General features: G+C 43.4%; 1 protein-coding gene across 2 annotated transcripts in view; it reads right to left on the bottom strand.

Annotated features, from left to right (window-relative positions):
• LOC139537209 (neurofibromin) overlaps nt 1–15,199 on the bottom strand; it is an 88,319-nt gene that overhangs the window by 5,572 nt on the left and 67,548 nt on the right. The window contains exons 41-57 of one of the 2 annotated variants that reach the window (XM_071338264.1): nt 10,362–10,641; nt 9,902–10,116; nt 9,650–9,711; nt 9,128–9,269; nt 8,600–8,701; nt 8,080–8,220; nt 7,794–7,920; nt 7,590–7,721; nt 6,851–6,986; nt 6,557–6,714; nt 6,215–6,337; nt 5,987–6,108; nt 5,724–5,824; nt 3,946–4,088; nt 3,787–3,833; nt 3,486–3,702; nt 2,088–2,205 (exon numbers count right to left, since the gene is read on the bottom strand). In XM_071338264.1, the coding sequence (XP_071194365.1) occupies nt 2,088–2,205; nt 3,486–3,702; nt 3,787–3,833; nt 3,946–4,088; nt 5,724–5,824; nt 5,987–6,108; nt 6,215–6,337; nt 6,557–6,714; nt 6,851–6,986; nt 7,590–7,721; nt 7,794–7,920; nt 8,080–8,220; nt 8,600–8,701; nt 9,128–9,269; nt 9,650–9,711; nt 9,902–10,116; nt 10,362–10,641 (2,366 nt within the window). The remainder of the gene's footprint in view (nt 1–2,087; nt 2,206–3,485; nt 3,703–3,786; nt 3,834–3,945; nt 4,089–5,723; nt 5,825–5,986; nt 6,109–6,214; nt 6,338–6,556; nt 6,715–6,850; nt 6,987–7,589; nt 7,722–7,793; nt 7,921–8,079; nt 8,221–8,599; nt 8,702–9,127; nt 9,270–9,649; nt 9,712–9,901; nt 10,117–10,361; nt 10,642–15,199) is intronic. The other variant, XM_071338265.1, reaches the window with a different exon arrangement.

Here is a 15,199-nt window from a genome sequence, read left to right as displayed (position 1 = left end):
TATGCAGCATCATCTGGATGTGTGCCACAAAAGTTAAAAATTCAGCTTTTCTGCTACCATTTCTGTCAAGCCATCTACGCATAGAATTTGATGCATACTTGAAAAAAATCCAATGTATGCACCACACAGAACCAGTGGTGTAAAGTACTTAAGTAAAAATACTTTAAAGTATTAAAGACATTTAGGGTTCATCTGTACTACACTATTTATATTTGACAACTTTTACTTCACTACATTCCTAAAGAAAATTATGTACATTTTACACCATACATTTTCCCTGACACCCAAAAGTACTCATTACATTTTGATTGCTTAGCAGGAGAGGAAAATAATCAAATTCACACACTTATCAAGAGAAAAACCCTGGTCATTCCTACTGCCTCTGATCTGGCAGTCTCACTAAACACAAATGCTTCATTTGTAAATGATGTCTGAGTGTTGGAGTGTGCCTCTAGCTATCTGTAAATAAAATAAGATAAATAGAAAATTGTGCCATCTGGTTTGCTTAATATAAGGAATTTGAAATGATTTATACTTTTACTTTTGATACTTAAGTAAATTTGATACTTAAGTATATTTTAGCAATTACATGTACTTTTAATAAAGTATATTTAAATCCAAATACTTTGAGACTGACTCAAGTAGTATTTCACTTTCTATTAAAGTATCTTTACTTTCACTCAAATGTGACTATTGTGTACTTTTTCCACCACTGCACAGAACGCACTGCAACTGCATCTGCAACGCAATTCTGCAAGGCAGCGTTCCATGGGAAATTAATGTACTTCTGGTGTACCAAAACGCAATAACCTGTAGGTGTGATCGAGGTGTAACACTAGTAATGTTAGCTAGCTTGTGTTGTAGTAGTGTGACAATGTTAGCTAGCTTGTGTTGTGGTAGTGTGACAATGTTAGCAATCTTGTGTTGTAGTAGTGTGACAATGTTAGCTAGCTTATGTTGTGGTAGTGTGACAATGTTAGCTAGCTTGTGTTGTAGTAGTGTAACAATGTTAGCTAGCTTATGTTGTAGTAGTGTGACAATGTTAGCTAGCTTATGTTGTAGTAGTGTGACAATGTTAGCTAGCTTGTGTTGTAGTAGTGTGACAATGTTAGCTAGCTTGTGTTGTGGTAGTGTGACAACGGCGGCTGCAGCAGTTGTTATCAACTTCAAGGTGAATGTTGTTGTTAATTCGTTACTATTCCCCATTTCAAGATGAACTCTCAAACTTTGTTGCAGTGGCACCGTTTTTGGTTGCAGCTCGCTTGCTGTTCGCTATCTATTTGAAAATAATGACTGTAAAACAGTGTTGCATTTAAACTTCAGATCACCGGTTAGTGTGATGAACGTGGAAGTAATAGCTGGTTTGTTAATTACATTTTTTAAATGAAATGGTTGTGCTTTTGTATTGTTCTTATTTCACGGGGCCTACTAGAGTGAATGGGCTGCTTATTCTTTAACATTATTTGATTGTGTGTGTGACTGCAGCCTGTCTATCAGCCGTGTCTGTGTTTCACCAAAACGAGCTCTCCTTCAGCGCCATGGAGTGCACAGGTATGACGGCCGCTGTCCTTTCAGCACCACAAGCCTTTCACCTTTGATGCGACACTGTTGTCGCTATTGGTGATAGTGGTGTTAGGCTACCATAGGTTGTGTAAACAGTGTGTTTTTGGTTTTGCTGGTTACATTATTTTATGCTTTGTGTTATGTTGTGTCCACTGTCCATGCTGGTTCTGTCTCTGTGTGTGCAGGAGCCCAAAGCGCGGCCAGGCCTATTTGATTCATTCATAATATCATCAAAAAGCATTGTTCCTTCTTCACTACATCTAGAACGGTCTGACTACAAAATATATAATGTCGGGCGCATTAAGAGATGCTATGTTTTCAGTTCTTTCCTTGATTTTGATACAACGTATTGGAAGATTTTTTGTCCCTCTGAAGGCCTAGGTCCTATAGTCAAGGTTTGCCACTGGTTTTGTTCAAACAGGACATACGGTGTATGGGCATTGAAACATGATGTACATCAACTTCCATCACAAATACTCGTTGTGTTGTTGGGCTTTGTGATGGGCCTCTGCTACCCCACACACCTCTGAGAGGCTGTGTCGTGTGCCTGGGAGTGAGGAGCAGCATGGGGACGAGGGGCTGTAATACCTGGCCGGACGTGGTGTGGGGCGAAAACAGCGGACTTAGAGCAAGGCAGAGAAGCTTCACAGACACAGAGTGAGAAAGAAACAGGAGTGAGTGTCCATGGCAACCCAAAAAGAGGAATGACATCAAACAAAGAGCAACATGATTAACAAAAACAACACTTAACCCAACTTAACAAAGGAGTGACAGAGAAATAAATCATGAGAAAAGTGATATAGAAAAAGGGGGCTCATTCTTTCATCCAAATAGCAGAAATGACAAAAATGTCTTAAATTAAGAAAACAAATAATGAAACATTTCCAAAAGTATAAAATTGAATAAATGGTTAAGACATACAGTATGACATTACAATACATAAATAAGTTGTTACCACTAATGCACATATTATAGGCTGAGACCCTATTTGCCATTGCAGCTCTATAGTTTAATTGTATCCATCATTTTGGGGGGCACCACCTTGGGGGACCTCAAACGGGACAAAGTTGGAGATCGTCTATAAACTACACCGCATCCAGCACAACAAATGAGGCGAAAGAAAAGTTAACAAAAACATGAAATGGAATGTCTATGATGAACACTAAATAATAAAATATGACCTAAAAACATAATGCAAGGTTAGAGAGAGAATCAGCCTTACACATGGACCAAGTTGGTGAACCCACTATGTAACGTTACATATAAACTGGGTGGTTCGAGCCCTGAATGCTGATTAGCTGACAGCCGTGGTATATCAGACTGTATACCACGGGTATAACAAAACATTTATTTTTACTGATCTAATTATGTTGGTAACCAGTTTATAATAGCAATAAGGCACCTCAGGGGTTTGTGGTATATGGCCAATATACCACGGCTAAGGGATGTATCAAGGCACTCCGTGTTGCGTCGTGCAGAAGAACAGCCCTTAGCTGTTGTTTATTGGCCATATACCACACCCCCTCGGGCCTTATTGCTTCAATATAGTGGATGGAACTTTTCAGGTGAGGTTGAATTCAGTGGGAAATGGATTGATATTTTATATTTCTCTTTAATTCTATGTATTTGTTAGTGCATGTTGATTCTCCTGATTGGTCAAATGGAAAGACTAAACAGGCCAGAATATTATTATGATGACGAGAAAACGCAAATAGGTCAAAGGTCTATTTAGTTTGCGATGGAGGCTACTGTAAAGCATCACAGCTAGTTAATTTGAAAGAATAAAAACTGTTAAGAGACAGAAGGGCTCTCCGTGTGTGTGTGTGTGTGTGTGTGTGTGTGTGTGTGTGTGTGTGTGTGTGTGTGTGTGTGTGTGTGTGTGTGTGTGTGTGTGTGTGTGTGTACTGTATCTGTGTGCAGACCTGGGGAGTGCTGGGAGGTGGCCAGTGAGGTCATGGAGTTGGAGAGATTGAGGTTGGCTGTGATGCTGAGCTGGCTCTGGCCCGGCGGGGGGTAGGGCGACGTGGGCGTACGCAGACACTCCTCGCTCGTCTCCTCGTCGATCCCCGGCAGATACGTGTCAATCAAAGCATCCAGGAACTTCACTATCAGCTCAGCGTAGTCCGGGATCTGGGTTTGCTGTGTGCACAGCAGAATGGAAAGGAAGTTAAACAGACAATAAACCTTCCATACTCTAAAGAGGCAAACAATTTGTCTGCTCACCTTTGAGAAGGGCCCAGCGAATCGCCATAGACCATTAAACCCAAAGCCTGAGAGAGAAAGTGAAGAAACAACTATTAATAAATCGACATTATCACCACAGAACCCATAGTTCTAACTGTAATGGTGTGTGGAGAGGGGGAGGAGTGGGTGTACTCTCACTCTGTAGGTAGGAGGGCTGGTACAGGGGTGGTGACTCCTCATGGTAAACCACACTCTGCACGATGCCATGGATGGGGTTTAGGAGGTTAGGGTCCTGGCACAGTGAGAGGAGGGTGTTGATCTTCGAGTCCAGCAGGTTGTGACTGGAAAGAAGACCACAACATGATATGAAGGCTTGTGTACACACTAACAGGAATATACAGTACCAATGAAAAGTTTGGACACACCTACCCATTCAAGGGTTTTTCTTTATTTTTAATATGTTCTACATTGTAGAATAATAGTGAAGACATCACAACTATGAAGTAACACATATCATGTATTAACCAAAAGTGCTAAACAAATCAAAATATATTTTAGATTCTTCAAAGTAGCCACCATTTGCTACTGACAGCTTTGCACACTCTTGGCATTCTCTCAACCAGCTTCATGAGGTATTCACCTGGCATGCATTTTCATTAACAGGTGTGCCTTGTTAAAAGTTAATTTGTGGAATATATTTCCTTCTTAATGTGTTTGAAACAATCAGTTGTGTTGTGACAAGGTAGGGGTGGTATACAGAAGATAGCCCTATTTGGTAAAAGACCAAGTCCATATTATGTCAAGCACAGCTCAAATAAGCAAAGAGAAACAACAGTCCATCATTACTTTAAGACATGAAGGTCAGTCAATCTGGAAAATGTCAAGAACTTTGAAAGTTTCTTCAAGTGCAGTCGCAAAAACCATCAAGTGCTATGATGAAACTGGCTCTCATGAGGACTGCCTCAGGAAAGGAAGACCCACCGTTACCTCTGCTGCAGAGGATATGTTCATTAGAGTTACCAGCCTCAGATTGCAGCCCAAATAAATGCTTCACAGAGTTCAAGTAACAGACATCTCAACATCAATTGTTCAGAGGAGACTGCGTGAAACAGGCCTTCATGGTCAAATTGCTGCAAAGAAACCACTACTGAAGGACACCAATAATAAGAAGAGACTTGCTTGGGTGAAGAAACACGAGCAATGGACATTAGACCGGTGGAAATCTGTCCTTTGGTCTAATGAGTCCAAATTTGAGTTTTTTGGTTCCAACCGCTGTGTCTTTGTGAGACACAGAGTAGGTGAACGGATGATATCCACATGTGTGGTTCCCACCGTGATGTATGGAGATGGTGGTGTGATGGTGCTTTGCTGGTGGCACTCTCTGTGATTTATTTAGAATTCAAGGCACACTTAACCAGCATGGCTACCACAGCATTCTGCAGCGATATGCCATCCCATCTGGTTTGCGTGTGTTGGGACAATGAACCAACACACCTCCAGGCTGTGTAAGCGCTATTTGACCAAGAAGGAGAGTGATGGAGTGCTACATCAGATGACCTGGCCTCCACAATCACCCAACCTCAACCCAATTGAGATGGTTTGGGATGAGTTGGACTGCAGAGTGAAGGAAAAGCAGCAAACAAGTGCCCAGCATATGTGGGAACTCCTTCAAGACTGTTGGAAAAGCATTCCTCATGAAGCTGGTTGAGAGAATGCCAAGAGTGTGCAAAGCTGTCATCAAGGCAAAGGGTGGCTACTTTGAAGAATCTAAAATATATTTTGATTTGTTTAGCACTTTTGGATACTACATGATTCCATATGTGTTATTTCATAGTGCTGATGTCTTCACTATTATTCTACAATGTGATCAATAGTAAAAAATAAAGAAAAACCCTTCAATGAGTAGGTGTGCCCAAACTTTAGACTGGTACTGTATATATTTGTTCATGGCTTTAGTGTTGAAATGAAACACTTACACAACTGGAAAGACCCTAGGGAAGACAACACTAGCTTCAGCTAAAAACTCGTAGAGGATTCTCTGGTCAAAATCATCTGTTGTATTCTTCACCAACGTAGCCTGTAGCATAGAGGCAAGACAGGAAGGAACAGTGAGATACTTTATACCAGCATGTTAGAAATAGGCACAAACTAATGACGAGGAACTGTGAGAGAGGGAGTTTAAAAGAGAGAGACAGAGAAAGACAGAGGTGGTGGAGGAGAGCTGAGCGAGTGGTCTCACCAGGACCGTGAGCAGCAGAGCCTGGATCTTGGGGTCTGTGAGAACCTCTTCATCCAGCAGCACGTTGGACTCCGACACAGACACCTTCCTCAGGGTGTGGTGGGAGATTCTTTGGGTCGATTCTGTGGGATGGAGAGAGACATGAGTCAGTGTCAAACCTCTAGCATCCCTGCCACAAACATGTAAGTGTCAGGTGAACAGGAGACAGACACTGACCTGGACACTCACCTATTTCATAATCGTTCTCCGCCACCCTCCTCATCTTTGGAGGCGTAGTGATGCCAGACTCCATATCTGGCCTCTTTGGTGCTTTGTTGTCTGATATCAAGTGATCAAAACTCTTCCTAGTGCCTGGTGAGCCAGCATAGAAAAATACATGATGGCCATGTTAAACACACAGGTCAATTCACTTAAACACTAACAATACCTAAACTAACACAGACCTGGCGGATCCTCTATGGATATCTAGGTCAGCATGTCTATATAGGCTAACTCCCTCTGACCAGTTCTCTCATGTTAAAATGCTTCTGTTGGTCTCTAGCAGTGCAGAATGATTGACAGGTGTCTTACCCAGCAGTTTCTTAGTGTTTGCCTGGGAAGGCTGGCCCATGTCCAGGCTCATGGACTTGCGTGTGCGGGGGCTGATCTGCCCCACCGAGGAGTAGTGAGCCACTAGGTAGCGTTCTGACACCTTGGGGGACGTCCACGGCTGACTCTCCCGAAGAGTCCTGACACAGCAGGGGGGAAAAAAACATTAATGAAAGGTGAACACATATTGTCCGTACAATTCCTTTTTGACATTGTACAATACAGAGAGCTGAAACTAATATTCATTCAGCTGCTCTGTCAGCCCTGTAGACTCACCTGCAGCAGGGGTCGCTGTGGTGCACAGAGTACGTGTCCATGGGAACATTCCCCATGGTAACTTCCGAGAGGAGCAGGGACTTCCTGTGCTTGAGGCTACAGCGGCTGCGGACCTCTTCTGAAACAGTGAGGAGAGCTACACACACAGACAGGCGTCATTTCACTACGAGATCAGTTTGTTTTCGACGCAGAAACCATTGGCATGCAAATTAAGAATATCAATGAAAATCTGCGCCACCCGGGAGGCCGGAACGAAAATCACTTTTGTTTAAAGTCAATATGAACATGGGCATCCTGGGTTCGAGCCCAGGCTCTGTCGCAGCCGGCCGCGACCAGGAGGCCCATGGGGCGGAGCACAATTGGCCCAGCGTCGTCCGGGTTAGGCCGGCAGGGATATCCTTGTCTCATCGCGCACTAGCGACTCCTGTGGCGGGCCGAGCGCAGTGCACGCTGACCAGGTCGCTAGGTGTACAGTGTTTCCTCCGACACATTGGTGCGGCTGGCTTCCGGGTTGGATGCGCGCTGTGTCAAGAAGCAGTGCGGCTTGGTTGGGTTGTGTTTCGGAGGACGCATGGCTCTCAACCTCTTCGCCTCACGGGAGTTGCAGCGATGAGACAAGACAGTAACTACTAACAATTGGATACCACGAAATTGGGGAGGAAAAGGGGGTTAAAAATAAAAATCCAACAATCATGAATATTCCTAGTATGGCTTCATTGAGGATTCCTCCTGAACTCACCTGCCAGGTAGGCCACACTCTGGGTGTTCACCTCAAACTTGTCACAGTTGAGGTGTTTTCCCACCAGGGCTAGCAGTGTGTGGAGAATCCGGATGGTCCGCGCCACTGTGTTGGGGGAGGGGTGTCTGTACCCTGGACAGAGACGTGGTTGGTTAGAGAGCTCAACCATGCCGACCCAATGCTTAGACACCCCCGCCCACTTACCTTTCAACAGGTGACCCACTAGTGCAAAGTTGAAGTTGGAATTGAAGTTGAGGCCCACAAAGTGGTCCATCTGTTTACAGTGCCACTCCAGAGGCTTCCTGATCTCCATAAACACCTCCTCTGGACTCTACAGGGGAAAAGAGGCGCAGATAGGGTTTACATTTTTTGGAAATAATTAAATCAAAGTGAAACTGTGAGAAGACCTGGCCCAAAAAAAAGTATGAATGTTTGAGCTGAAGATTTGTGGAAGACCATCCTTTTGAAAAGTTGTCTGTGTGTTTAGTACCTTGTCGTTGAAGACCCTGAGGCTGTCCAGTGTGTGGAGGTTCTGCTCCAGCAGGGCGGTGCCGGCAGAGTAGAGATTGACCTCGTCCAGCTGGAGCACAGCCACGGCCACCCAGAACAGAGCCTTGTGCATGGGGGAGTCCTGGAGGAAACACAGAGGCTGTTATTTAGCCTCACCACTATTACCATCCAACACACACACGCACACAGACTCACAATCCAACACACACAGGGCCCTGTGCGTAGGCGAGTCGCCAACAGACACACTTGCAGTCAGAGCGAGTCTCACACGACCATTTACTGCCACCATCTACCATCTATCAGCAGCCTATTTACCACATACAGGCAGGCCCAAAGTAACTTCCCTCCTCTCTGCGTGTCAGAAGGATCTTTGGGTTCTACTTTTTAGAATGCGGTTCATACGCACGCACACACAAATAAGTTAGCTCACCAGAACATTTAACACATCCATCTCTTAAATTATCCTTTGAGATCGGCCATCTGTGTCTTCGTGTGTGTACCTTGTTGAGGAGAGGCTGTAGCTTGGTGAGAGCGATTACTGTGGCTTCTATCAACACCTGGCTGTTGTAGTTATCAGGTCCCTTTAGACAGCTCTCCAGACCCTATTGACAGACAAGACAACAGGTCAATTCAGTCTGCGCAGCACAGGTTATGCTACACACAGCATCTTTCAACAGACAGACCCTAATGAGACAGGATCAGACACTGCTCCAGCATTCACAACTACTTCCAAAACTTGTAGCAGAATCTATTCAAAGACTTGCAACGTTCCCACGAGAGTAGCGGTCATGTCTGTAGATTTAGAACGCCAATTGGCAGATAAAAAGTGCACGAGATGGAAGCACAGTTACTTGAAGTGATAGATTCTATTTTGACAATAGCGCTGCTTTAAAAAAAAAAAATTGCACTGACCATTGTCTTTTACAAGATACAGTACAGTCATTCAAGTGGTTTCAATGAGATGCATGTCCTGATTCTATGTATGACAGAATGTAGCGAGGAACAGGGCAGAGTGATGGGACACAGACCCGGTCTATGCTGAGCAGGGGGCTGGCCTTGCTGAGGATCCTGATGATCTGTTTGATCTGGCCGTGGGTCACCCTCTTACTGATGCAGCCAAACACCACCAGGGCTCTGGGCTGCAGGGACGGGTTGTACTGGAACGCAAACCTGACAGAGGGAGAGAAAAAGAGAGAGCACGGATGAATACACAGACTCCATTCACACGCATGCCTTATAAAAGTCAGTCAAGTTGACGGCGGAAGGTAGCCTAGCCAGTAACTGAAAGGTCGCTGGTTCGAAACCCAGAGCCGACTAGGTGAAAAATATGTCTATGTGCCCTTGAGCAAGGCACTTAACCCTAATTGCTCCTGTAAGTCGCTCTGGATAAGCGCGTATGCTAAATAACAAAAAAAAATATGATGATCTGAAGCCTCTCTACATTGCTCTGACATTAGCACCAATAGTAATATAAGCATCAGATAATTGATTTAGAGCAAACAGTGTGGTTGGTTCCGTTCATTAGAAAAGTGTAAATGTTGTTACCATACCTCTGAGCCAGCTCTGTCCACTGGTCCAGCCACTTACAGCCAGGGATATCCCTCATACAGGCCTTGTGGAAAAGAGGAAACAGTTTGAGCAAATTCAAAAAAAAAAATATATATATATTTTTGTTTGCTAGACTGGGCAAGTAGAATATTACATTTGGTTGGTGTTCACCCAGCATCTAAACCGGTACAGACAGTAGTTTCATAGAGACGATGGAATAATGAGTGACGATGTCAGTGTGGTTATCTCCTGACCTCCATGATCTCCAGCAGGGCCTCAGAGACTGTCTCCAGGGAGGACAGGGCGAAGGTCTCCCTGTCGTAGGACCCGGGGGAGAAGGAGCGGTCGCGGTAGCTGGAGCGGAAGGCGATGACCGCAGCAGACTTGACCTTACTGATACCGAACAGCAGGTAGAACTTAGGCAGGGAGAACTCTGTCAGGCTCAGCCTCAGGACCTGCTTGGTCTCCTCTGGAAGAGAGCAGCACACAGGGGAATAGTTATCAGTTAGTTTCAGCAAGGCTATACAGTACATCAATGAAAAATCTCCCAAAAGTATACATCTCTAGCTATCCATCTACTTTCAAAACACTGAATCAAGACATGACACTCATCAACCCTCTGCCTTTTAAATTGTTTCACTTCTCTCTCTGTCTCTCGGTCTGTCCTCTCTCTCTACAGCCGGGGCCAGGATGTTTTGTGTGTGGCCTCCTCACCACTGAAGTTGAGCTGGGAGCAGGTACAGAGGGAGTGGATTATGTTGATGACCAGGCCGTGTGTGGAGGCGCGGAGGGACAGGGGGCCGGTGGCCACCAGCAGAGTGACCACGTGGAACAGGTAGGGCAGGTGAGTGGCCACGTCCAGAGAGTTGTTAAAGGACAGCATGAGCATGTAACGGGCCAGGATGGCGATGTCATCCCACATCAGATGTTGCTCCAGGGTGGGCGTGGGAGACAGACACGTCTTATCGATGATCTTACACATGCGGATGATCACCTGCAGACCAGACAAGGGATAGAGTTAAGGTTACATCAAAGGTCTGGTACGTAGCACATCACATTACCACATTTGACATCCCCATCTTCTATTATCTCTCCCATCCACCGATGATAAAGAGCAGGATGATTCAGGACTCTTTCATGTCATTTAGCTAGCATCACTGTCCTGTAGTTAAAGGTTACAGGCAGAATTGGTTATGCAGCAAGTAATGTTTTATATCCCAGTCTGGTGTTCATCAATTGTGCAATAACAATTTAAACCTGTGTTCAGTGTTTTGCCTTGACATACAAGTACAGATAGAAGAGAAAAGAGACGTCACCCCACACAGACTGGCCTTTGTATTCAGTGGCCATACTGTTCCTGGTACTAGATCACATGATCAGCATTTTGTGAGGTAAGTTATGGATACTTCATTGGGCAATACACTCAATGCTCTCTTTAGTAGAAAAGTAGCTCAACAGTCAAAAGGAAATGACAAGTAAAGGAAGGACACCACATGTGACATAAATAGGGTAGGCACTTAAAATGTGTCTGCTTGTATGTTCGGTTTGTGAGATGTTTAAAACAGGCTTTCATACATACTCTAGTGGTATGGTTCAACATCTAACTGTAATCAGGGTATCTGCAGGTTCTATTAAGTTTAATTTAACACTTTTTTAATACAACTTGGAATGCAATTTAATACCAATTTTGAAGTATGCATGCAGCACACATCTGCTAATATTCTCCTCCAGAAATGAGCCCATGTTGGCAAAAAGTAGTATTTTTAGGGCTGGCTCTTTCCCCAAAGACTATAGCCTACATGGAGCATATTAAATCAGGCAGATGTGCTATTTTAACAATGAGCATTCACCTGTAGACTAACGGAGTAGTAGCATAGTGGCTAGGTTATAGATGGCTGAAGCATGGGGTTGCCCATCTGCATTTTTTAAGGCTACCTCAATGGGCTAATCAATAGCTGGATCACAAACTCTTAAGTGTTCAGAAAATTATACTCAATACCAAAACAATACCAATGTGAAAAAATGCCTTAGTCAAATTTACATCACTGTTACTGTATAAAATAGTGGTCAACTCTGGGTGTGCAGGCTTTTGATCCAGCACTGCTCAAACACACAAGGTCCTTCCCTCATTCAGTGAATCAGGTATCAAACGGATGTACTTCGAAAGCAGGGTAGCTAAGCGGGAGGGCTCTTGACTGACTTTTTCCAGTGCCAAGTAAGACATGAACAGACATTTAATCTAACAAGTTCAGGGAATGCATGATGGATATTTTTATGTGCAACATGTCAAAATAGGATCCAGAGTAATCCAATATCTTTAGAAATTAATTTGCCTGAATGTTTTTTGTGCATATTGGCCTAGGGGCTATAACGCTACATAATTTACAAATTGAGGAAGTGGGAATTTAAAACCCATTAGCTAGATTGTTAACTCTAAATATGCTATTATTGCTAGATAGCCACGCAAAAACGTTCCATTGGTAGGCCTATATAGGCCTCCTGATATATTCACCGTAAATGGCACGCTCATCTCCGTTCCGCTGGCACATCATCTCAATGACATACTCTGTAAAGTGGTGTTATTTCCTCTATATTGACATACTCACATGAAGCTCTCCTCTATTTTAACAATGGTCTTTCCTACAATTAGTGCCTTCAGAAAGTATTCACACCCCAGGACGTCTTCCACATTATGTTACGTTACAAAGTGGGATAAAAATATATGTCATTTTTTGTAAATGATCAACACAAAATATTCTGTCAAAGTAGAAGATAAATTTGAAAATTAGTCAAAAAATATATAAAAAAACATTCATATCTTGATTACAGAAGTATTCAACCCCTCGAGTCAATACATGTTAGAATAATGTTTGGCAGTGATTACAGCTATGAGTCTTTCTGGGTAAGTCTCTAAGAACATTGCACACCTGGATGATATAATATTTTGCACATTATTCTTAAAATTCTTCAATCTCTGTCCAGTTGGTTGTTGATCATTGCTGGACAGCCATTTAAGTCTTGCCATAGATTTAAGCCGATTTAAGTCAAAACTGTAACTAGGCCACTCAGGAATATTCAATGTCGTCTTGGTAAGCAACTCCAGTGTAAATTTGGCCTTGTGTTTTAGGTTATTGTCCTGCTGAAAGGTAAATTTGTCTCCCAGTGTCTGTTGGAAAGCAGACAACCAGGTTAGTTTTACACACCCATAACATGATGCAGCCACCACAATGCTTGAAAATAGGAAGAGTGGTACTCAGTAATGTGTTGTGTTGGATTTCCCGCAAAATAACACTTTGTATTCAGGACATATGAGTTAATTGCGCATGTTTTGGAATAAAAACTATTCTGTACAGGCTTCATTCTTTTCACTGTCATTTAGGTTAGTATTGTGAAATAACTACTATGTTGTGGATCCATCTTCAGTTGTCTCCCATCACAGCCATTAAACTCTGTAACTGTTTTAAAGTCACCATTGTCCTCACGGTGAAATCCCTGAGCGGTTTCCTTCCTCTCCGGGAACGCCTATATCTTTGTAGTGACTGGGTGTATCGATACACCATCCAAAGTGTAATTAATAACGTCACCATGCTCAAAGAGATATTCAATGTCTGCTTTTTTCTTTACCCATCTACCAAAAGGTGCCCTTTTTGCGAGGCAAACTCCCTCGTCTTTGTGGTTGAATCTGTGTTTGAAATTCACTACTCGACTGAGGGACCTTACAGAGAATTGTATGTGTGGGGTACAGAGATGAGGTAGTCATTCAAAAATCATGTTAAACACCATTATTGCACACAGAGTAAGTCAAAGGGGTTGAATATTTGACTCAAGACATTTCAGCTGTTTATTTTTAATTCATTTGTAAAAGATGCAATAAAACAATTAATTGCACTTTGACATTATGGGGTATTGTGTGCAGGCCAGTGACACAAAATCTAAATGTAATGCATTTTAAAGTCAGGCTCTAACACAGCAAAATGTGGAAAAAGGGGTGTGAATACTTTCTGAAGGCACTGTACATTTTGAAATGTTGCTCAGCTGTCAGAATGCTTCTCTATTTGTTCATTTGTTTTGCCACGGTGGTATTAAGCAGCGGCACAATATAATGGAAACACTGTAGTTACTCCGTCAAGACCTTTGAAAACTGAATTTAAGACATGAAGACTTAAAGCCTTTAAATCAGATAAATTAATTTCAGACTTTTTAAGGACCCGCAGACACCCTGTGTAATGTAATCTGTAACATTGGCTAATATGTTAGCTACTCCAATTAATTCAGTGACATTACACAATCACATCTTGCCATAAAGCAGTACAATAAATGTACAGAACGGATCTTTCATGGCATTTGATAGAACAAGGGACACCTGGAAAGAATGTATACATGTGTGGAGCATCTGTATTGATGTTTTTTAGCATATTTTCTTGTCTAGACTCAAGTCACAGAATCGATCTTAAGAGTGTGAAAAATATACACAAGTATGTGGAAATCCCTTAATTTATGGATTTGGCTATTTCAGCCACACCCGTTGCTGATGTTCATAAAATCGAGTGCATAGCCATGCAATCTCCATAGACAAACATTGGCAGTAAAATGGCCTTACTGAAGAGCTCAGTGGCTTTCAACGTGCCACCGTCATAGTCAATTCATCAAATGTCTGCCCTGCTAGAGCCTCCCCGGTCAACTGTAAGTGCTGCTATTGTGAAGTGGAAACATCTTAGAGCAACAACGGCTCAGCCGCAAAGTGGTAGGCCACACAAGCTCACAGAACAGGGCCGCGAAGTGCTGAAGTACGTTGCGCGTAAAAATCGTCTGTCCTCGGATGTAACACTCACTACCGAGATCCATACTTCCCCTGGAAGCAACGTCAGCACAATAACTCCTCGTCGGGAGCTTCATGAAATGGGTTTCCATGGCCAAGCAGCCGCACACAAGCCTAAGATCACCAGGTGCAATGCCAAGCTTCGGCTGGAGTGGTATACACAACTCAATCGCTGGTTGAAAACTGTTTTCTGCCCCTCCCAAAAGATAGAATTTGTAGATAATTGGCCCTCTTTCTGGGACTCACCCACAAACAGGACCAAGCCTGACCTGCTGAGGAGTGACGGACTCCATCCTAGCTGGAGGGGTGCTCTCATCTTATCTACAAACATAGATAGGGCTCTAACTCCACTAGCTCCACAATGAAATAGGGTGCAGGCCAGGCAGCAGGCTGTTAGCCAACCTGCCAGCTTAGTGGAGTCTGCCAATAGCACAGTCAGTGTAGTCAGCTCAGCCATCCCCATTGAGACTGTGTCTGTGCCTCGACCTAGGTTGGGGAAAACTAAACATGGCGGTGTTCGCCTTAGCAATCTCATTAGGATAAAGACCTCCTCCATTCCTGCCATTATTGAAAGAGATCGTGATACCTCACATCTCAAAATAGGGTTACTTAATGTTAGATCCCTCACTTCAAAGGCAGTTATAGTCAATGAACTAATCACTGATCATAATCTTGATGTGATTGGCCTGACTGAAACATGGCTTAAGCCTGATGAATTTACTGTGTTAAATGA

Source organism: Salvelinus alpinus, chromosome 13 (assembly GCF_045679555.1).
Source record: "Salvelinus alpinus chromosome 13, SLU_Salpinus.1, whole genome shotgun sequence".
NCBI lineage: Eukaryota > Metazoa > Chordata > Actinopteri > Salmoniformes > Salmonidae > Salvelinus > Salvelinus alpinus.
The sequence above is the reverse complement of the archived record's forward strand: the minus strand, read 5'-3'. Positions and strand labels throughout refer to the sequence as shown.